The sequence below is a fragment of the Oncorhynchus masou genome, chromosome 17, assembly GCF_036934945.1.
Source record: "Oncorhynchus masou masou isolate Uvic2021 chromosome 17, UVic_Omas_1.1, whole genome shotgun sequence".
Classification (NCBI taxonomy): Eukaryota; Metazoa; Chordata; class Actinopteri; order Salmoniformes; family Salmonidae; genus Oncorhynchus; species Oncorhynchus masou.
The window spans coordinates 930,859-954,818 of NC_088228.1; the positions used below are offsets into that span (position 1 = coordinate 930,859).

Genomic DNA, 23,960 nt, shown 5'->3' on the forward strand with positions numbered 1-23,960 from the left:
CACTCTGCGGTCCAACTCATCCAAAACCATCTCAACTCTGTTGAGGTCGGGTGATTGTGGAGGCCAAGTCAACTGATGCAGCCCTCCATCACTCTCCTTCTTGGTCAAATTGTCCTTAAACAGTCTGGAGTTGTGTTGGGTCATTGTCCTGTTGAAAAACAAATGATAGTTCAACTAAGCACAATCCAGATGGGATGGTGTATCGCTGCATAGTGCTGTGGTAGCCATGCTGATTAAGTGTGTCTTGAATTCCAAATAAATCACTGACCGTTTCACCAGCAAAGCACCATCACACCACCACCTCCATGTTTCATTATGGGAACCACACATGTGGAGATCATTCGTTCACCTACTCTGCCTCTCAAAGACACGGTGGTTGGAACCAGAAATCTCAAATTTGGACTCATCAGAATGACAGATTTCCACCGGTCTAATGTCCTTCGCCCAAGTCTCTTCTTCGTATTGGTGTCCTTTAGTATCTGGACCCTCTCTTTCTATAATAATCCGCTGCCATTGTTGCAACCCCTATTACTAGTCTGTTCAACTTGTTTCGTATCATCAAAGATTCCTAAAGATTGGAAAGCTGCCGCGGTCATCCCCCTCTTCAAAGGGCTGACACTCTAGACCCAAACTGTTACAGACCTATATCCATCCTGCCCTGTCTTTCTAAATTCTTCGAAAGCCAAGTTAATAAACATATCACTGACCATTTCGAATCCCACCGTACCTTCTCCACTGCAATCTGGTTTCCGAGCTGGTCACGGGTGCACCTCAGTTACGCTCAAGGTACTAAACGATATCATAACCGCCATCGATAAACAACAGTACTGTGTAGCCGGCTTCATCGACCTGGCCAAGGCTTTCGACTCTGTCAATCACAGCTTTCTTATCGGCAGACTCCACAGCCTTGGTTTCTCAAATGACTGCCTCGCCTGGTTCACCAAGTACTTCTCAGATAGAGCTCAGTGTGTCAAATCGGAGGGCCTGTTGTCCGGACCTCTGGCAGTCTCTATGGGGGTACCACAGGGTTAAATTCTCGGGCCGACTATTGCTCTTGCTGCGGGTGAGTCTCTGATCCACCTCTACGCAGATGACACCATTCTGTATACATCTGGTTCTTCCAGCATCACTATTCTGGACGGTACTGACTTAGAATATGTGGACAACTACAAATACCTAGGTGTCTGGCTAGACTATAAATTCTCCTTCCAGACTAATATTATGCATCTCCAATACAAAATTAAATCTAGAATCGGTTTCCTATTTCGCAACAAAGCATCCTTCACTCACGCCGCCAAACATACCCTCGTAAAACTGACTATCCTACCGATCCTCGACTTCGGCAATTTCATTTACAAAATAGCCTCCCAACACTCTACTCAGCAAACTAGATGTTGTCTATCACAGTGCCATCCGTTTTGTCACCAAAGCCCCATATACCACCCACCACTGCGACCTGTATGCTCTCGTTGGCTGGCCCTTGCTACATATTCATATTTCATAGTTTTGATGGCTCCACTATTATTCTACATTGTAGAAAATAGTAAAAAGAAAGAAAGTCTTGAACGAGTAGATGTGTCCAAACTTTTGACTGGTACTGTATATATGCAGTACATCCAGAAAGTATTCAGACCCCTTGACTTTTTCCACATTTTAACAGCCTTTTTCAATAATGGATTTTCCTCATCAATTTACACACAGTACCCCATAATGGCAAAGCAAAAACAGGTTTTTGAGACATTTTTGCAAATGTATTATAAATAAAAATCTGAAATATCACATTGTCATAAGTATTTAGACCCTTTACTCAGTACTTTGTTGAAACACCTTTTGCAGAGATTACAGCCTCAAGTCTTATTGGGAATGACGCTACAAGCTTGGCACACCTGTATTTGGGGAGTTTCTCCAATTCTTCTCTGCAAATCCTCTCAAGCTCTGTCAGGTTGGATCGGGAGCGTCGCTGCACAGCTATTTTCAGATCTCTCCAGAGATGTTCGATCGGGTTCAAGTCCGAGCTCTGGCTGCGACACTGAAGGACATTTAGAGACTCGTCCCGAAGCCACTCCTGCATTGTCTTGGCTGTGTGCTTAGAGTCGTTGTCCTGTTGGAAGGCGAACCTTCGCCCCAGTCTGAGGTCCTGAGCACTCTGGAGCAGGTTTTCATCAAGGAGATATCTGTACTTTGCTCCGTTCATCTTTCCCTCGATCCTGACTAGTCTCCCAGTCCCTGCCGCTGAAAAACATCCCAATAGCATGATGCTGCTACCATCATGCTTCACTGTAGGGATGATGCCAGGTTTTCTCCAGATGTGACGCTTGGGATTCAGGCCAAAGAGTTCAAACTTGGTTTCATCAGTCCATAGAATCTTGCTTCTCATGGTCTGAGAGTCCTTTAGGTGACTCTTGGTAAACTCCAAGCGTTCTGTCATGTGCCTTTTACTGAGGAGTGACTTCTGTCTGGCCACTCTACCATAAAGGCCTGACTGGAGTACTGCAGAGATGGTTGTCCTTCTGGAAGGTTCTCCCATCTCCACAGAGGATCTCTGGAGCTCAGTTTGGCTGGGAGGCCAGCTCTAGAAAGTCTTGGTGGTTCCAAACTTCCATTTAAGAATGATGGAGGCCACTGTGTTCTTGGGGACCTTCAATGCTTCTGAATTTTTTGGTACCCTTCCCCAGATCTGTGCCTTGACTCAATCCTGTCTCGGAGCGCTATGGACAATTCCTTCGACCTCGTGGCTTGGTTTTTGCTCTGACATGCACTGTCAACTGTGGGACCTTATATAGACAGGTGTGTGCCTTTCCAAATCCTCTCCAATCAATTGAATTTACCACAGGTGGACTTCAATCAAGTTGTAGAAACATCTCAAGGATGATCAATGGAAACAGGATGCACCTGAGCTCAATTTCGAGTCTCATAGCAACGGGTCTGAATACTTATGTAAATAAGGTATTTTTGTGTTTTATTTTGAACAATATCTATCCATGGTGTTTACAGTTAATATCGGTGAGGTAGGACATGGATATTTTGGGGTTTTAAGGTATTTTAGATATTTTTGGATTGAATGGGATCCTATGGACAAATGGCATGACACATATCTATACGGTTCAAAGTACCAAAACCAGCCGTAGGATATTATTATTATTATTATTATTATTATTATTATAAACAACAGGTAAGTCTGAAATCTGGCACACTTGAAAATGAGGGATATACTCTTTTAAGTAGTAACGCTGCTCTTTGCTGAAACACACTGACAGTTGTGACTTAAAGTAAAATAACTGTTTATCCATGCCATATTTGTTGACAAACCCTACTTAATTAAATAACTGTTGTTTTACAACAACAAAATCTATCCATGTATGTTTAAGTCTTAGTAAATACATAACGTTACTTGCACTGCACACCGATTGACTATATATTACAATTAGCTTATTATCATTACCGAAAACAATGTTCTCATTACCGAAACGGACCTAAAAGGACGTGGTAATTTGAAATGTGTGTTTCTTTAATGAGGCTCAATCAAATACTGCTCAAAAAAATAAAGGGAACACTAAAATAACACATCCTTGATCTGAATGAATGAAATATTCTTATTGAATACTTTTTTCTTTACATGGTTGAATGTGCTGACAACAAAATCGCACAAAAATTATCAATGGAAATCAAATTTATCAACCCATGAGGGTCTGGATTTGGAGTCACACTCAAAAGTGGAAAACCACACTACAGGCTGATCCAACTTTGATGTAATGTCCTTAAAACAAGTCAAAATGAGGCTCAGTAGTGTGTGTGGCCTCCACGTGCCTGTATGACCTCCCTACAACGCCTGGGCATGCTCCTGGTGAGGTGGCGGATGGTCTCCTGAGGGATCTCCTCCCAGACCTGGACTAAAGCATCCGCCAACTCCTGGACAGTCTGTGGTGCAACGTGGCGTTGGTGGATGGAGCGAGACATGATGTCCCAGATGTGCTCAATTGGATTCAGGTCTGGGGAACGGGCGGGCCAGTCCATAGCATCAATGCCTTCCTCTTGCAGGAACTGCTGACACACTCCAGCCACATGAGGTCTAGCATTGTCTTGCATTAGGAGGAACCCAGGGCCAACCGCACCAGCATACGGTCTCACAAGGGGTCTGAGGATCTCATCTCGGTACCTAATGGCAGTCAGGCTACCTCTGGCGAGCACATGGAGGGCTGTGCAGCCCCCAAAGAAATGCCACCCCACACCATGACTGACCCACCGCCAAACCGGTCATGCTGGAGGATGTTGCAGGCAGCAGAACGTTCTCCACGGCGTCTCCAGACTCTGTCACGTCTGTCACGTGCTCAGTGTGAACCTGCTTGAATCTTGGTGAATCTTGGTGTTCTCTGGCAAATGAAAAACGTCCTGTACGGTGTTGGGCTGTAAGCACAACCCCCACCTGTGGATGTCAGGCCCTCATACCACCCTCATGGAGTCTGTTTCTGACCGTTTGAGCAGACACATGCACATTTGTGGCCTGCTGGAGGTCATTTTGCAGGGCTCTGGCAGTGCTCCTCCTTGCACAAAGGCGGAGGTAGCGGTCCTGCTGCTGGGTTGTTGCCCTCCTACGGCCTCCTCCACGTCTCCTGATGTACTGGCCTGTCTCCTGGTAGCGCCTCCATGCTCTGGACACTACGCTGACACACAGCAAATCTTCTTGCCACAGCTCGCATTGATGTGCTAACCTGGATGAGCTGCACTACCTGAGCCACTTGTGTGGGTTGTAGACTCCGTCTCATGCTACCACTAGAGTGAAAGCACTGCCAGCATTCAAAAGTGACCAAAACATCAGCCAGGAAGCATAGGAACTGAGAAGTGGTCTGTGGTCCCCACCTGCAGAACCACTCCTTTATTGGGGGTGTCTTGCTAATTGCCTATAATTTCCACCTGTTGTCTATTCCATTTGCACAACATCATGTGAAATGTATTGTCAATCAGTGTTGCTTCAGTGTTGCTTCCTAAGTGGACAGTTTGATTTCACAGAAGTGTGATTGACTTGGACTTACATTGTGTTGTTTAAGTGTTCCCTTTGTTTTTTTAAGCAGTGTAAAAGGAGACAGCTAATTTGAATCAACAAACAATTGACCACATCACTGAAACCCATTCATGCCTCCATGTTGGTAAGGTAATGGCTCTCTGACTTTTTCCCAATTTAGCTTTTTAGCCGTTTCGGTAATGAGAAGGCCAAGTGAGTTAAAGGGAGTGTTTAGAGAATGAGCTCCTCATTCGGAAGGTTAACTTGACCTGAGGACTACTCTAGACCAGGTTTCCCACAGTGACCCTGGGCAGGTGAGTCCTGAGAATACAGCTATATTCACACACTGTCTTCTTTGGGTCACGGGGGGACGGTCAATGTCTCATTTGGGTCACGGGAGGACGGTCAATGCCTCATTTCACGGGGGGACGGTCAATGTCTCATTTCACGGGGGCGGTCAATGCCTCATTTCACGGGTGGACGGTCAATGTCTCATTTCACGGGAGGACGGTCAATGTCTCATTTCACGGGAGGACGGTCAATGTCTCATTTCACGGGGGGACGGTCAATGTCTCATTTCACGGGGGGACGGTCAATGTCTCATTTCACGGGAGGATGGTCAATGTCTCATTTCACGGGGGCGGTCAATGTCTCATTTCACGGGGGCGGTCAATGTCTCATTCCACGGGGGACGGTCAATGTCTCATTTCACGGGGGGACGGTCAATGTCTCATTTCACGGGAGGACGGTCAATGTCTCATTTCACGGGAGGACGGTCAATGTCTCATTTCACGGGTGGACGGTCAATGTCTCATTTCACGGGTGGACGGTCAATGTCTCATTTCACGGGGGACGGTCAATGTCTCATTTCACGGGGGGACGGTCAATGTCTCATTTCACGGGGGGACGGTCAATGTCTCATTTCACGGGGGGACGGTCAATGTCTCATTTGGGTCACGGGAGGACGGTCAATGCCTCATTTGGGTCACGGGAGGACGGTCAATGTCTCATTTGGGTCACGGGAGGACGGTCAATGTCTCATTTGGGTCACGGGGGGACGGTCAATGTCTCGGGTCTGGAGCTGAAATAGTTTAAGAACCCCTGATGTAGATGATGCATCCTGGGTGTGCTTTTATGTAATAAACTTATTTTAATGTCAACTTCACCGAGTATACCATTTTTATGATTTATGGACAAACTAAAGCAACATATTTTGTATTCAAATAAGTTAGGTTTTTGTTAAGTCAAATTGTATAAAATAACTCCTTTGAATCCGGATATATTACGTAAATGAGAATTTGTGGTGAAAATTGTAAAAAACAAAAACATGATCTGGCAAATGTATTTAAATGTATTTAAATGAAGACACTTCCCCTACATTGTTTCACTACAAACTACTTAGAAATGCGATGCATTTTGTCTCTTTGCAATATTTTTTACAACTTAAAGCTAAACTGTAGGTGTTAAGTACTTACTATGATGACTACTGAATTCACGATCATGTTTGGTACAGAGTTTTTATTTTTTAAGACCTCTTAGTTCTCAGAATGACAGTTGATTTTTTGCAGGTGCATCATGGTTCTGTAACTCAAATTTGCTACAGACATTTTGAAACTGGTTTTGTGAGAATCACTCAGACGGACGGTAGGTAATGTCTGTACTGGTTCTTTATCCTCCTCCAGGTTCCACCATTACATGCGGAACGGGATCTTTAAGGCCCTACGGACCCTGAAGGCCACCATGGTGGTGGGGGCCTCCACTATTCGCTACCGACGCTCGCTGGCCTTCGGGGAAGCATTTGACTTGCGCACTCGCATCGTGGCATGGGACGACAAGTCATTCTTCGTGGAGCAGCGGTTTGTCTCCCAGGGCGACGGGTTCATCTCCGCGGTGATGCTATGCAGACAGAATGTTCTCCGTAGCAACCCTGAGAGCATCCTACAGCTGCTCTGCAAGAGGAAGGTAGGAGAGGAAGGGATGAGAGCATGTGGAGGGGATGAGAGGAAGGGAGGGAGGAGAGGGGACCTTTGATGCATGGGATATCACTCAGTCCTCTTCTCTGTGTGTTCAGGTGGAGTGTCCCGACTCAGTTCCTCTTCTCTCTGTGTGTTCAGGTGGAGTGTCCCGACTCAGTCCTCTTCTCTCTGTTCAGGTGGAGTGTCCCGACTCAGTTCCTCTTCTCTCTGTTCAGGTGGAGTGTCCCGACTCAGTCCTCTTCTCTGTGTGTGTTCAGGTGGAGTGTCCCGACTCAGTCCTCTTCTCTGTGTGTGTTCAGGTGGAGTGTCCCGACTCAGTCCTCTTCTCTGTGTGTTCAGGTGGAGTGTCCCGACAGTCCTCTTCTCTCTGTGTGTTCAGGTGGAGTGTCCCGACTCAGTTCCTCTTCTCTCTGTGTGTTCAGGTGGAGTGTCCCGACTCAGTTCCTCTTCTCTGTGTGTTCAGGTGGAGTGTCCCGACTCAGTTCCTCTTCTCTCTGTGTGTTCAGGTGGAGTGTCCCGACTCAGTCCTCTTCTCTCTGTGTGTTCAGGTGGAGTGTCCCGACTCAGTCCTCTTCTCTCTGTGTGTTCAGGTGGAGTGTCCCGACTCAGTCCTCTTCTCTCTGTGTGTTCAGGTGGAGTGTCCCGACTACCCTGAGGATCTGCAGCACTGGATCAGCTTCATCTCAGCCAGCAGCCAGGCCCTGAGAGCCCAGAGTGGACTAGAGGACAAGACTGGAGCGCAGGAAGACAAAGACAAGTGATACACACATTCCTTGAGTAGCCCTAACATTACACATTGTTGTAGCCCGGCCCCAAACACACCTGATTCAACGAATCTGCTTATCATTCAGCTGTTGATTAGTTGAATCAGGTGAGGGCCTAGAACGGACATGACTGACAGCTCCCTCAGAATACAGGAACTAAACTGACATGACTGACAGCTCCCTCAGAATACAGGAACTAAACTGACATGACTGACAGCTCCCTCAGAATACAGGAACTAAACTGACATGACTGACAGCTCCCTCAGAATACAGGAACTAAACTGACATGACTGACAGCTCCCTCAGAATACAGGAACTAAACTGACATGACTGACAGCTCCCTCAGAATACAGGAACTAAACTGACATGACTGACAGCTCCCTCCGAATACAGGAACTAAACTGACATGACTGACAGCTCCCTCAGAATACAGGAACTAAACTGACATGACTGACAGCTCCCTCCGAATACAGGAACTAAACTGACATGACTGACAGCTCCCTCAGAATACAGGAACTAAACTGACATGACTGACAGCTCCCTCAGAATACAGGAACTAAACTGACATGACTGACAGCTCCCTCAGAATACAGGAACTAAACTGACATGACTGACAGCTCCCTCCGAATACAGGAACTAAACTGACATGACTGACAGCTCCCTCAGAATACAGGAACTAAACTGACATGACTGACAGCTCCCTCAGAATACAGGAACTAAACTGACATGACTGACAGCTCCCTCAGAATACAGGAACTAAACTGACATGACTGACAGCTCCCTCCGAATACAGGAACTAAACTGACATGACTGACAGCTCCCTCCGAATACAGGAACTAAACTGACATGACTGACAGCTCCCTCAGAATACAGGAACTAAACTGACATGACTGACAGCTCCCTCAGAATACAGGAACTAAACTGACATGACTGACAGCTCCCTCAGAATACAGGAACTAAACTGACATGACTGACAGCTCCCTCAGAATACAGGAACTAAACTGACATGACTGACAGCTCCCTCAGAATACAGGAACTAAACTGACATGACTGACAGCTCCCTCAGAATACAGGAACTAAACTGACATGACTGACAGCTCCCTCAGAATACAGGAACTAAACTGACATGACTGACAGCTCCCTCAGAATACAGGAACTAAACTGACATGACTGACAGCTCCCTCCGAATACAGGAACTAAACTGACATGACTGACAGCTCCCTCAGAATACAGGAACTTATTCATTAGGATTTTAAAATACAAAACTGATCCTAGATCAGGCCATGTGGCTTGAACCTTTTACTGCAGTGGGCTAAATCAGGGTCACACAGAGTGATTCTGGGTAGTCTTAAACAGATCTACATTGAAACAAAACAATACATCTCACACACAGGGTTATGGGCTTAAACAAAGACACCTGTACCATGTCAGATATGGAGTTGAAATGTATAAAATGTTTAGTTTGCATCCCAATATTACACTTTATATACTTCACAGAATACTGAAATATAACAAAACTGCTTGACATAGAAACACCGGATTTCTACATTTAAAAAAAATTAATGTTTCTTAATTCTGAAAAATATGAGTCGCATTTCACCCATGAGGCCACTCGAGAGCGCTTTGGTCATTCGCCTGCAGGATAGAGGACCCTGGTGTTGTTAAGGGATTCATCCTAACCTGAGATGCAAAACCTTTTCCGATGAAACTCTTTCCATAATAGTTTTAGTTACGTGTGCATGTATCTCGAGATAGTCTCTTTCAATTATTCATTTCGACATCTCTGGGATTCACCAGAATTTCCTAAGTAGCTCGAAGGACCAATCATAAATGTCTGTCGGAGAATGACGGAGCCCCTCCCATCATACTAAAGAGCCAGTCACCTGCCCTCTGATCACCTCTCTTCCACACAGAGGAGTTCTACTCAGCTCTCAGCACCACTAGATCTGTTTCCCTGTTCACAGGCTTAACGGTTACACAGCCGAGCGATGGGTTATTCGTCTTTTGTGTTGGGTGACCTTGAACAAGGCACTTAACCCTAATTGCTCCCTGTAAGTCGCTCTGGATAAGAGTTTTTGCTAAATTACTAAAATGCAGAATGAACGTTTTCGCTTCACTGCTTTTTCTTCATTCGTCTCCTGTTGTAGCTAGCGTGAAACAGCTAGCGTGAAACAGCTAGCGTGAAACAGCTAGCGTGAAACAGCTAGCTAAGGAGAATTGGCTAGCTTAGCTGCAAGGCCAGCTCCCCTACTGACTAGCTCTTCTACCTGGAAGGGTAGAATTACTAGTTTGCTCTCTCGTTTAGTTCAACCCACTACCGATGTTGACCAGACCGACCATTCTAGCGTCACTGCTTATCGATCGAGAAGCACACTTTTGTTCATCACAAGACCAACATAGCACCATCTTCCTTTGGCTAGCCATGCTACTAGCCCTTGTGACGAACGCTAGCTGCGCTCACATTGTTAAAGGGATTGGCTTCTCCGGCCAGCACTGTGCTAACTCGCTAGCCTACCACACTCGCTAGCCTACCACACTCGCTAGCCTTCCACGCTAGCCTACCATCGTTTCACTTTGTTCTCGAATTAGCATTTTTTGGAGCCATGGAACATGCTAACTCGGCCCAAGATTTACCGAACAAGGCCTCTACCGGCACACCTGTGCCCATGCTGGGCTACCATATATTTTATACGGGATGACTTTACTCCGCATAAAAGTAAGGTTGTAGCCCCTTGGTGGCAAGGCAAGCTGTGGATAGCGGAGATCATTCACCTGCTGTACAACAAGCCTTGGCAACTCCTGTTACGCAGAGATCAGCTGACCAAAGCGAACTGAGAGACTGTCCCTCACCCGGGAAGCCATGGCCCTCTGTCCCTTGAGAGGTTAAATGTGGACTATTGAGTCTATCCAGAGTGCTAGGGCTCATTCTACACGCTCTCTGTATGGAAACAAGTGGTGTTTTTTTTATTTTTATGGTGACCTAAAAACAGATCATTCCTTACCAATGTTCTGTATCTGAGGTTTTACGCTTCCTGCAGTACCTTGTGGACAGAAGGAAGGCTTTCGCTACTGTTAAGGTCTATTTAGTTGCTATCTCTGCCTGTCATATGACCTTTGACGATAACACGGTGGGAAAACACCTATTTTATGTTGTTTCATGAAGGGGGCGTGTCACCTACGTCCAGTTGCCAAGCCGTTAGTCCCGTCATGGGGTTTGTCTCTTGTGCTCGAGGTTATTTCACAGCAGACTTTAAGCTGTTGCAGAGCATGGAGATCCATTATCTCTCCTCTTTACTGGTTCCCCTTAAGTCTGCAGAGCCAGTGAACTACATCCCCTGTCAGTTCTCCGTTCCTGTCTGTAGAGCCAGTGAGCTACATCCCCTGTCAGTTCTCCATTCCTGTCTGTAGAGCCAGTGAGCTACATCCCCTGTCAGTTCTCTATTCCTGTCTGTAGAGCCAGTGAGCTACATCCCCTGTCAGTTCTCCATTCCTGTCTGTAGAGCCAGTGAGCTACATCCCCTGTCAGTTCTCCATTCCTGTCTGTAGAGCCAGTGAGCTACATCCCCTGTCAGTTCTCCGTTCCTGTCTGTAGAGCCAGTGAGCTACATCCCCTGTCAGTTCTCCATTCCTGTCTGCAGAGCCAGTGAACTACATCCCCTGTCAGTTCTCTATTCCTGTCTGTAGAGCCAGTGAGCTACATCCCCTGTCAGTTCTCCATTCCTGTCTGTAGAGCCAGTGAGCTACATCCCCTGTCAGTTCTCCATTCCTGTCTGTAGAGCCAGTGAGCTACATCCCCTGTCAGTTCTCCATTCCTGTCTGTAGAGCCAGTGAGCTACATCCCCTGTCAGTTCTCCATTCCTGTCTGTAGAGCCAGTGAGCTACATCCCCTGTCAGTTCTCCATTCCTGTCTGTAGAGCCAGTGAGCTACATCCCTGTCAGTTCTCCATTCCTGTCTGTAGAGCCAGTGAGCTACATCCCCTGTCAGTTCTCCATTCCTGTCTGTAGAGCCAGTGAGCTACATCCCCTGTCAGTTCTCTATTCCTGTCTGCAGAGCCAGTGAGCTACATCCCCTGTCAGTTCTCCATTCCTGTCTGTAGAGCCAGTGAGCTACATCCCCTGTCAGTTCTCCATTCCTGTCTGTAGAGCCAGTGAGCTACATCCCCTGTCAGTTCTCCATTCCTGTCTGTAGAGCCAGTGAGCTACATCCCCTGTCAGTTCTCCATTCCTGTCTGTAGAGCCAGTGAGCTACATCCCCTGTCAGTTCTCTATTCCTGTCTGTAGAGCCAGTGAGCTACATCCCCTGTCAGTTCTCCATTCCTGTCTGTAGAGCCAGTGAGCTACATCCCCTGTCAGTTCTCTATTCCTGTCTGTAGAGCCAGTGAGCTACATCCCCTGTCAGTTCTCTGTTCCTGTCTGTAGAGCCAGTGAGCTACATCCCCTGTCAGTTCTCCGTTCCTGTCTGTAGAGCCAGTGAGCTACATCCCCTGCCAGTTCTCCGTTCCTGTCTGTAGAGCCAGTGAGCTACATCCCCTGTCAGTTCTCCGTTCCTGTCTGTAGAGCCAGTGAGCTACATCCCCTGTCAGTTCTCCGTTCCTGTCTGTAGAGCCAGTGAGCTACATCCCCTGTCAGTTCTCCGTTCCTGTCTGTAGAGCCAGTGAGCTACATCCCCTGTCAGTTCTCCGTTCCTGTCTGTAGAGCCAGTGAGCTACATCCCCTGTCAGTTCTCCATTCCTGTCTGTAGAGCCAGTGAGCTACATCCCCTGTCAGTTCTCCATTCCTGTCTGTAGAGCCAGTGAGCTACATCCCCTGTCAGTTCTCCATTCCTGTCTGTAGAGCCAGTGAGCTACATCCCCTGTCAGTTCTCCATTCCTGTCTGTAGAGCCAGTGAGCTACATCCCCTGTCAGTTCTCCATTCCTGTCTGTAGAGCCAGTGAGCTACATCCCCTGTCAGTTCTCCGTTCCTGTCTGCAGTTTGCCTTGGGCTTTTCCAAGGTCACCTTGTTGCTCAACCCCACCTTCATACTCAAGGTTGGCTGCAATTACAAATGTCTGTCCATGGAGCTTGTGGTTTTCCACATGCCGTCTGGCCTTTCTATGAAAGAGGATAGGCTACCCCATTTCTGTCCAGTACTCGCGTTGCGCGTATAATTGGATTGGACGACAGCTTTGCGCAAGCGCAACCAACTCTTTGTCCTGGGTGCCCCGGTGCAAGGGCTGAACGGTTGTCTCATTGGATGAGGAATCTTTTATATTGGCCTTCAATAGCAAGGAGTGACAGCCTCCGGAGGGCCAGAGGGCCCACTACCTCTCCGGAGGGCCAGAGGGCCCACTACCTCTCCGGAGGGCCAGAGGGCCCACTACCTCTCCGGAGGGCCAGAGGGCCCACTACCTCTCCGGAGGGCCAGAGGGCCCACTACCTCTCCGGAAGGCCAGAGGGCCCACTACCTCTCCGGAGGGCCAGAGGGCCCACTACCTCTCCGGAAGGCCAGAGGGCCCACTACCTCTCCGGAGGGCCAGAGGGCCCACTACCTCTTGGACACTGTTGAAGGGCATCTCCTAACAGGAGATCTGCATGTTGGGCATCCCCTCATATATTTATGAGGTTCTACCAACCAGACACTCTGCTTTCATTGGCACATACTGTCCTCGGTGGTGGGGCGTCTGGGGGATGCTATTGAAGACTGCCTGGCTTCAGAGAGCATCTGGGGGATGGTATTGAAGACTGCCTGGCTTCAGAGAGCATCTGGGGGATGGTATTGAAGACTGCCTGGCTAGAGAGAGCATCTGGGGGATGGTATTGAAGACTGTCCCTGACAGATGTGTATGATTGGTTCCCCCGAGCTATTTAGGAGATTCTGGTGAATTCCACGGTGAGACGTCTCGCTCGTAATATCAGAGAACCGTGGTTACGCAGGTAACCTTACGTTAGGGAACTCTATCTTGTGTGTACTGCGTATAAATTATGCACCAAAGCTTCTCCATTCTGTGTTTTTATTACAATTAGTGTTTCTATAATTTATTGATGATGATGTTCATTGTCTATTTATTTTTTACATTATTTATGTTGCTGTCTGTAGATTTTAAATATTGAATTGGATGCAGAGTATATCATGATTTGGAATTGAATGTCAATTATTTTGAATGCAATTTTGAATAAAACATATATGTAACCTCCTGGTTACTGTTAGTCCTGACTGCGTTAATTTACTGTGTTCAACACTAGACGACAGTCCGACGCAAAAGGGAGACTCGAAAACCCGCGCACTCCGAGCTAGCAATGCTGCTAATTTGTTGTTTTGGGTATTTAAGTTGAAAACTCACTGTTCATGAACTAAATAGCTATACAAAAATAGGTAATACAACGATAGCCGCGAGGACAATGGGAGATTTTTTAGTCTCCCACCCTCCTCAACTGTCATCGAAAGACCAGGTGCATCTCTCTGCCGTTGTCTCTTGCAACCCAGAGATTTAACTGTTGGGGTGCTGCTAGTGAGACTGAGTTGGATGATACTGCTCGTGAGTAACCACTCATTGTAAAAGATGCTTTCGGCATCTTGCAATTGATGAATGTATGCAGATATTCTATACTATGTGTTTTGGTAACAGGTCCATGTAGAATAAACCTTTTACATAATACCATAGAAGAAGTGTTGTGATAGTATAACGATGTAACAGATACTGTGCCTACATGCATCCTGTCTGGTGGTAATGGGGTTACCATGGTAACACGTCAGTGGTCATACCTTCCTGTCTGGTGGTAATGGGGTTACCATGGTAACACGTCAGTGGTCATACCTTCCTGTCTGGTGGTAATGGGGTCATACCTTCCTGTCTGGTGGTAATGGGGTTACCATGGTAACATGTCAGTGGTCATACCTTCCTGTCTGGTGGTAATGGGGTCATACCTTCCTGTCTGGTGGTAATGGGGTTACCTTGGTAACATGTCAGTGGTCATACCTTCCTGTCTGGTGGTAATGGGGTTACCTTGGTAACATGTCAGTGGTCATACCTTCCTGTCTGGTGGTAATGGGGTCATACCTTCCTGTCTGGTGGTAATGGGGTTACCTTGGTAACATGTCAGTGGTCATACCTTCCTGTCTGGTGGTAATGGGGTTACCTTGGTAACATGTCAGTGGTCATACCTTCCTGTCTGGTGGTAATGGGGTTACCTTGGTAACATGTCAGTGGTCATACCTTCCTGTCTGGTGGTAATGAAGTTACCATGGTAACATGTCAGTGGTCATACCTTCCTGTCTGGTGGTAATGGGGTTATACCTTCCTGTCTGGTGGTTATGGGGTTACCATGGTAACATGTGAGTGGTCATACCTTCCTGTCTGGTGGTAATGGGGTTACCATGGTAACATGTCAGTGGTCATACCTTCCTGTCTGGTGGTAATGGGGTTACCATGGTAACATGTCAGTGGTCATACCTTCCTGTCTGGTGGTAATGGGGTTACCATGGTAACATGTCAGTGGTCATACCTTCCTGTCTGGTGGTAATGGGGTTACCTTGGTAACATGTCAGTGGTCATACCTTCCTGTCTGGTGGTAATGGGGTTACCTTGGTAACATGATCCTGGTCCAGAATACCCAGGGTTTCTCCCTCCCCATATTGACTGATCCTGGTCCAGAATACACAGGGTTTCTCCCTCCCCATATTGACTGATCCTGGTCCAGAATACACAGGGTTTCTCCCTCCCCATATTGACTGATCCTGGTCCAGAATACACAGGGTTTCTCCCTCCCATATTGACTGATCCTGGTCCAGAATACACAGGGTTTCTCCCTCCCCATATTGACTGATACCTGATCCTGGTCCAGAATACACAGGGTTTCTCCCTCCCCATATTGACTGATCCTGGTCCAGAAAACACAGGGTTTCTCCCTCCCATATTGACTGATCCTGGTCCAGAATACACAGGGTTTCTCCCTCCCCATATTGACTGATCCTGGTCCAGAATACACAGGGTTTCTCCCTCCCATATTGACTGATCCTGGTCCAGAATACACAGGGTTTCTCCCTCCCATATTGACTGATCCTGGTCCAGAATACACAGGGTTTCTCCCTCCTATATTGACTGATACCTGATCCAGATTACACAGGGTTTCTCCCTCCCATATTGACTGATACCTGATCCAGATTACACAGGGTTTCTCCCTCCCATATTGACTGATCCTGGTCCAGAATACACATGGTTTCTCCCTCCCCATATTGACTGATCCTGGTCCAGAATACACAGGGTTTCTCCCTCCTCATATTGACTGATCCTGGTCCAGAATACACAGGGTTTCTCCCTCCCCATATTGACTGATACCTGATCCTGGTCCAGAATACACAGGGTTTCTCCCTCCCCCTATAGACTGATCCTGGTCCAGAATACACAGGGTTTCTCCCTCCCCATATTGACTGATACCTGATCCAGATTACACAGGGTTTCTCCCTCCCATATTGACTGATCCTGGTCCAGAATACACAGGGTTTCTCCCTCCCATATTGACTGATCCTGGTCCAGAATACACAGGGTTTCTCCCTCCTATATTGACTGATCCTGGTCCAGAATACACAGGGTTTCTCCCTCCCCATATTGACTGATCCTGGTCCAGAATACACATGGTTTCTCCCTCCTCATATTGACTGATCCTGGTCCAGAATACACAGTGTATTCCTCATATTGACTGATCCTGGTCCAGAATACACAGGGTTTCTCCCTCCTCATATTGACTGATCCTGGTCCAGAATACACAGGGTTTCTCCCTCCCCATATTGACTGATCCTGGTTCAGAATACACAGGGTTTCTCCCTCCCCATATTGACTGATCCTGGTCCAGAATACACAGGGTTTCTCCCTCCCCATATAGACTGATCCTGGTCCAGAATACCCAGGGTTTCTCCCTCCTCATATTGACTGATCCTGGTCTAGAATACACAGGGTTTCTCCCTCCCCATATTGACTGATAACATTCAAATAAATAAAGACAATACAAGTAAAAGTGGTCTAGTAACATGTATGCAGAGTGCCTGGTCTCTGTCCATTCAGAGACATCAGTGTCTGTCTGTCAGAGTGCCAGGTCTCTGTCCATTCAGAGACATCAGTATCAAGCCTGTCTGGTCTCTGTCCATTCAGAGACATCAGTATCAAGCCTGTCTGGTCTCTGTCCATTCAGAGACATCAGTATCAAGCCTGTCAGAGTGCCTGGTCTCTGTCCATTCAGAGACATCAGTATCAAGCCTGTCTGGTCTCTGTCCATTCAGAGACATCAGTATCAAGCCTGTCTGGTCTCTGTCCATTCAGAGACATCAGTATCAAGCCTGCAAGTCTTCATGTGCTGGCTCCATGTTTCTGTGAACACATAGTCACTGTTCTATTACCAATGGCAGTGAGGGATAGGTGATATCTGACACACAAACTTGAGGTTTGGACACATCTACTCATTCAAGGGTTTTTCTTTATTTTTACTATTTTCTACATTGTAGAATAATAGTGAAGACATCAAAACTATGAAATAACACACAGTAAAGTACACAAGCTTACAAACATTTACAATGAATAGCAAAATCACAGTCATCACAAGAATGTCTTCAGATCAAAGTCTACGTTGAGACCAAAGGGAGCAAGGGTCTTTAAATTAAAGATCCAGGCAGCCTCTCGTTTTAACAATAAATTATCGAGTTCACCCCCTCTCCTAGGGAGGGTGACATGTTCGATGCCGATATAACGTCGGGACGAAATCGAGGGGTTCCTTTCCAAAAAGTGGACCACAACTGGGTAAGTAAAGTTTTTGCACCTAATGGTGCTACGGTGCTCCGAGATTAATACTTTTAATTCGCTCTTCGTTTTACCCACATCATTTATACCACAAGGACAAGTTATAAGATAAATAACTGCCTTAGTGGAATACGTAATAACACCTTTAATTGGGATCTGTTTCCCTGTTTGGGGGTGTTTGAAGGATCTACATTTATAAGTGCCATTACATTGAGCACAGCCATTACATTTGTAGTTTCCATCCACTTGGGGCGCAAAACATTTTTTATCTGTTATTTCACCAGGTAAGTTGACTGAGAACATGTTCTCATTTGCAGCAATGACCTGGGGAATAGTTACAGGGGAGAGGAGGGGGATGAATGAGACAATTGTAAACTGGGGATGATTAGGTGACCGTGATGGTTTGAGGGCCAGATTGGGAATTTAGCCAGGACACCGGGGTTAACACCCCTACTCTTACGATGAGTGCCATGGGATCTTTAATGACCTCAGAGAGTCAGGACACCCGTTTAACATCCCATCCGAAAGACGGCAAACTACACAGGGCAGTGTCCCCAATCACTTGGGATATACCAACCAGGACCAACATTGCTTAGCTTCAGAAGCAAGCCAGCAGTGGTATGCAGGGTGGTATGCTGCTGGCTTTGATAGATGTTGTGCAGGGATATCTTGGGGTGGTAAATCAGAGTGTACCAATTGATCTCTGAGGTTTCTGCCCCGTGAGAATACGACCAAGGGAAGGTCAGACAACACATTACCGAGACTATCATCGGGTCTTAGAATGTGCCATTGTTTGTGGTCGATTCCCTTAACTTGTTCAGAGCACTTTGAATAGATAGAAGGCTGCTTTTTGTATGACTGTCCTTGAAAAACATCACGTCTCGGTTTGTTTTGAATTTTCTCAACGGCTGTATTAGTCTGACCATTTTTTGTACCCCCTCCTTGAATTTTCTTTGCATCTCAGCCATATTTCTGTCAAAATCTGTTTTTGTTTTTTTGCAAATGCTTTTGATTCGACAGAATTGTCTGTAGGGCAAACTGTTTTTCAAGGGAACTGGGTGCCAACTGTCAGCCCTCAACAAACTGTTACGATCAGTAGGTTTCCTGTAGAGATCAGTGTCTAGAACATTATCTTCACACAAGATCAGAAGATCAAGGACACTGATTTGACATGTGTCAGACTGCATAGTAAATCTCAGAACAGGAGTTAAGAAAAGCATGGAACGCCTGGAGCTGTTTTGCATCACTCCTCCATAGAACACAAATATCATCAATATACCGTTTCCACTTAATGATGCGAGGCAAAAAAACATTTTGGAGAGGATTGAAAATAGACTGTTTCTCCATGTAACCCACATACAAATTAGCATAGTTAGGAGCCATGGGGGATCCCATAGCAGCACCCTTCATCTGAATAAAGAAACAATTTAGAAACATGAAGTAGTTGTGTGTGAGTACTATTTCAGACAATGTTATAATGCAGCACTGGAAGGTAGTTCATTAGGGTCACGTTGCAGAAGAAAAATGTTCCATAGCTTCAATACCGCCCTCGTGTGGAATATTTGTGTTAAACGACTGTTAAGTAATTTTGTAATCAATGTTCAAAGATTCTAATTTATGTTTTCTGTCTGATACCCAGAGTTTGTAAAGTTCTGATCTTAAAATAAAACAGACAGAATTCCCAGCTCACAATTGATCAGATCCCGATTTATTTGCGAGAGCTTTCCAGTTTTCACAAATACATTCCTTCTTATACCATCCTAACCTACGCACATACAAGCACACCAACATAAGGATTTTCTCATGAGTCTCACCACAGTTTATAACCCCTCAGCTGACAGTTCCAGGCCCCCCCAGATACTAGAGCTCTGGAGGAGCCCTCCCTGTCCTCTCTTATCTCCACATTCCTTTCTTCCTAGGTACATGCCATATAAGCCCTTCCTAATGAACAAACATTATTTAACACGACAAGAAAGACAGGGTAGACTTCTTGCCCGTTATAGTGCTGTATACCTCATTATTCATAAAAAAATCCCATAACAACGAATCAACATCAAAAGTAACTAACAAGGTATTCTCAGGGACAGGATCAAGAGATTCAATAATAGAGACCATACTGCTGGTGTCCTTTAGGAGGGGAGCTGTTCTGAGATCATACTGCTGGTGTCCTTTAGGAGGGGAGCTGTTCTGAGACCATACTGCTGGTGTCCTTTAGGAGGGGAGCTGTTCTGAGACCATACTGCTGGTGTCCTTTAGGAGGGGAGCTGTTCTGAGACCATACTGCTGGTGTCCTTTAGGAGGAGCTGTTCTGAGACCATACTGCTGGTGTCCTTTAGGAGGGAGCTGTTCTGAGATCATACTGCTGGTGTCCTTTAGGAGGAGAGCTGTTCTGAGACCATACTGCTGGTGTCCTTTAGGAGGAGAGCTGTTCTGAGATCAGACTGCTGGTGTCCTTTAGGAGGGGAGCTGTTCTGAGACCATACTGCTGGTGTCCTTTAGGAGGGGAGCTGTTCTGAGATCATACTGCTGGTGTCCTTTAGGAGGGGAGCTGTTCTGAGACCATACTGCTGGTGTCCTTTAGGAGGGGAGCTGTTCTGAGACCATACTGCTGGTGTCCTTTAGGAGGGGAGCTGTTCTGAGATCATACTGCTGGTGTCCTTTAGGAGGGGAGCTGTTCTGAGACCATACTGCTGGTGTCCTTTAGGAGGGGAGCTGTTCTGAGACCATACTGCTGGTGTCCTTTAGGAGGGGAGCTGTTCTGAGACCATACTGCTGGTGTCCTTTAGGAGGGGAGCTGTTCTGAGACCATACTGCTGGTGTCCTTTAGGAGGGGAGCTGTTCTGAGACCATACTGCTGGTGTCCTTTAGGAGGGGAGCTGTTCTGTGACCATACTGCTGGTGTCCTTTACAAAGGAGGGGAGCTGTTCTGAGACCATACTGCTGGTGTCCTTTACAAAGGAGGGGAGCTGTTCTGAGACCATACTGCTGGTGTCCTTTAGGAGGGGAGCTGTTCTGAGACCATACTGCTGGTGTCCTTTAGGAGGGGGGAGCTGTTCTGAGACCATACTGCTGGTGTCCTTTATAAAGGAGGGGAGCTGTTCTGAGACCATACTGCTGGTGTCCTTTATAAAGGAGGGGAGCTGGTCTGAGACCATACTGCTGGTGTCCTTTACAAAGGAGGGGAGCTGGTCTGAGACCAGACTGCTGGTGTCCTTTAGGAGGGGAGCTGTTCTGAGACCATACTGCTGGTGTCCTTTACAAAGGAGGGGAGCTGTTCTGAGACCATACTGCTGGTGTCCTTTATAAAGGAGGGGAGCTGTTCTGAGACCATACTGCTGGTGTCCTTTACAAAGGAGGGGAGCTGGTCTGAGACCATACTGCTGGTGTCCTTTATAAAGGAGGGGAGCTGTTCTGAGACCATACTGCTGGTGTCCTTTACAAAGGAGGGGAGCTGGTCTGAGACCATACTGCTGGTGTCCTTTAGGAGGGGAGCTGTTCTGAGACCATACTGCTGGTGTCCTTTAGGAGGGGAGCTGTTCTGAGACCATACTGCTGGTGTCCTTTAGGAGGGGAGCTGTTCTGAGACCAGACTGCTGGTGTCCTTTAGGAGGGGAGCTGGTCTGAGACCATACTGCTGGTGTCCTTTAGGAGGGGAGCTGGTCTGAGACCATACTGCTGGTGTCCTTTACAAAGGAGGGGAGCTGGTCTGAGACCATACTGCTGGTGTCCTTTAGGAGGGGAGCTGTTCTGAGACCAGACTGCTGGTGTCCTTTAGGAGGGAGCTGTTCTGAGACCATACTGCTGGTGTCCTTTAGGAGGGGAGCTGTTCTGAGACCAGACTGCTGGTGTCCTTTAGGAGGGGAGCTGTTCTGAGATCATACTGCCGGTGTCCTTTAGGAGGGGAGCTGTTCTGAGACCAGACTGCTGGTGTCCTTTAGGAGGGGAGCTGTTCTGAGACCAGACTGCTGGTGTCCTTTAGGAGGGGAGCTGTTCTGAGACCAGACTGCTGGTGTCCTTTAGGAGGGGAGCTGTTCTGCGAGTGGTCTAGTAAAATAGTAAACAGAAGTCGATAGAGGGGCCGTTACTGCATCAATGCCCTCTACAAAAGTTGTGTTCTTTCTTGGTGATCTGACCAGAACTCAAAACCCCATCTAGGACAGTAAAGATTGTGTTCTGAGATATGGCAGTGGGGTCACTTCTGAGTTTCTTGTGAAAGGTGTTGTCAAGCAGTCTATGACCCTCATTTACATTACTATCCTATCAATGAGTACAACCGACCCATCCTTATCAGCAGGGCGGGTAATGACTGGCGTATCGGATTGTAAATCAAGCAAAGCTTGTTTTTCATCCTGAGGTAAATTCAGGAAAGATTTGGACTCCTGTTTGTTCTTAAGTAGATGAGCAACATCTTTTTCAACCAGTCTGCAATATGTCTCAATCGTGTGACTGTTTCAGCATGACAGTGCACCCATGCACAAAGCGAGGTCCATACAGAAATGGTTTGTCGAGATCGGTTTGATACCGATGTCTCTAAATAATTAGTAAAAAAATTCTTAACTAAATTTCTTGAACCACATTGTTGGTTAAGGGCTTGTCAGTAAGCATTTCACGGTAAGGTCTACACCTGTTGTATTTGTCGTGTTTGGTTAGGTTTCTTGTCAATCATTTACTTATTGGTGAAATCAGCAAACAGGCATTATCTTTAAGTAAATCAATCGAAAACCTTTATTAATGTAATTGCAGACAGAAGTTGACAACTGGAACACAGCATGCATGTTTCAGAGTAAGTTCTGCAAAATAGGAAAGGGTCCAAGTTGTTTTAATGTGCTTGCAGTCAACCCCTAGTGATGTAACTGCCTACAACAATACCTTCTACTCATGAGACCAAGCCCATGCATATACAGTTATACAAACCTGCAGGAGAAAAACAATAGTTCCAGTGTTTTCTAAGGGCTCAGCAGTAATTGTCCCTAAGTTACTTCATAGTGTTATGTCTGACTCTCTCTTATCTCTTTCACTCGCCTGCAGGGTTCTGCGTCTAGGAATCTCTTTTAGCCTTGAGGCGTTTTCTCACGGACACCCTGTTTTGACTGCAATAACTCGCACATCTCTCAGACCATTTCTTTATAAGAGGCAGACACTAGTAAAGAACAGTGGAATAGTTTAAACCTTATAATGAATGCATATATTGCTAATCTGTGGTCCAGAACCCTATACATGTAGTGATGGAGGGGTCTTATAGCCCCTCCCCTTCTATTAATACAATATAATCAATCATTTGGTGCAGCCCCTATCATGACCCCAAGGTGAACCACATCATTCACATGTGCTAAATTACATTTGATTAAGGGCTGTGTAGTTATTGACCTGGCAGTAAATCGCCTCTAGTCCTTCACCAATAATTGTACTTTTTTAAAAGCAGGATGTTAAACTCTGATTTCTTTAATTGCAACATACAGATTCATATTGTTTACTTTCCAGGAGGTACTCCGAGATAGACCATCTTCTTTAAAACTTGTTTGTGTGGGCCCACTTGAACTGACCCCATGGCTGTGACAATGTCAATCCCCCACTGCTCATTACTCTTCCTGGTCTGCCCTCCCATTAGTAGGATGGGTTTACAGCCACGCGCATGTAACGGCTGCGCCTGGAACACAAACATTAACAGCCCACATGTCTGATCTTTACAACGTAAACCAGTGTTTGGATGAATTGGCTCGAGAACAACATGCTCCAACTGTATGCCTACACAAGCATCCATCTGTCCAATGATGACACAGCTGTCCGTCTGCCCTTAGTTGAATTCAATCATTTCATTTCATATTGCCCTGGTGCCTGCTGCATCTGTATTAGATGTTGTATCCTCTGTTTTATCACATGATAAAATATTTAAATGAGAGCATTTTCAAACAACCCATCTCAAACTGCAGAGCCATCAAAAAGTGTCAGAATTATAGGCTACATGTTCTTGACTGTACAGTTTTGTGCAGCAGGAATATATATCATGACTCAGTGTTGTAGTATTGAGACAGGAATGCTTACCAGGGTTCAGTCTTGAATACCAGGGGCCGAGGTGTTTCAGGGTTCAGTCTTGAATACCAATGGCCGAGGTGTTTCGGGGTTCAGTCTTGAATACCAGGGGCCGAGGTGTTTCGGGGTTCAGTCTTGAATACCAGGGGCCGAGGTGTTTCAGGGTGCAGTCTTGAATACCAATGGCCGAGGTTTTTCGGGGTTCAGTCTTGAATACCAGGGGCCGAAGTGTTTCAGGGTTCAGTCTTGAATACCAGGGGCCGAGGTGTTTCGGGGTTCAGTCTTGAATACCAGGGGCCGAGGTGTTTCGGGGTTCAGTCTTGAATACCAGGGGCCGAGGTGTTTCGGGGTTCAGTCTTGAATACCAGGGGCCGAGGTGTTTCGGGGTTCAGTCTTGAATACCAGGGGCCGAGGTGTTTCGGG

At 46.5% G+C, this 23,960-nt stretch overlaps 1 protein-coding gene across 2 annotated transcripts in view; it reads left to right on the top strand.

Annotated features, from left to right (window-relative positions):
• The window catches only part of LOC135558300 (protein THEM6-like), a 31,557-nt gene extending 19,891 nt beyond the window's left edge, over positions 1 to 11,666 (top strand). For both annotated transcript variants that reach the window (XM_064992022.1, XM_064992021.1), the window contains 2 exons: positions 6,682 to 6,961; positions 7,608 to 11,666. In XM_064992022.1, coding sequence (XP_064848094.1) covers positions 6,682 to 6,961; positions 7,608 to 7,736 — 409 coding nt within the window. In that variant the 3' untranslated portion in view covers positions 7,737 to 11,666. The remainder of the gene's footprint in view (positions 1 to 6,681; positions 6,962 to 7,607) is intronic.
• The last annotated feature ends 12,294 nt before the right edge of the window (positions 11,667 to 23,960 follow it).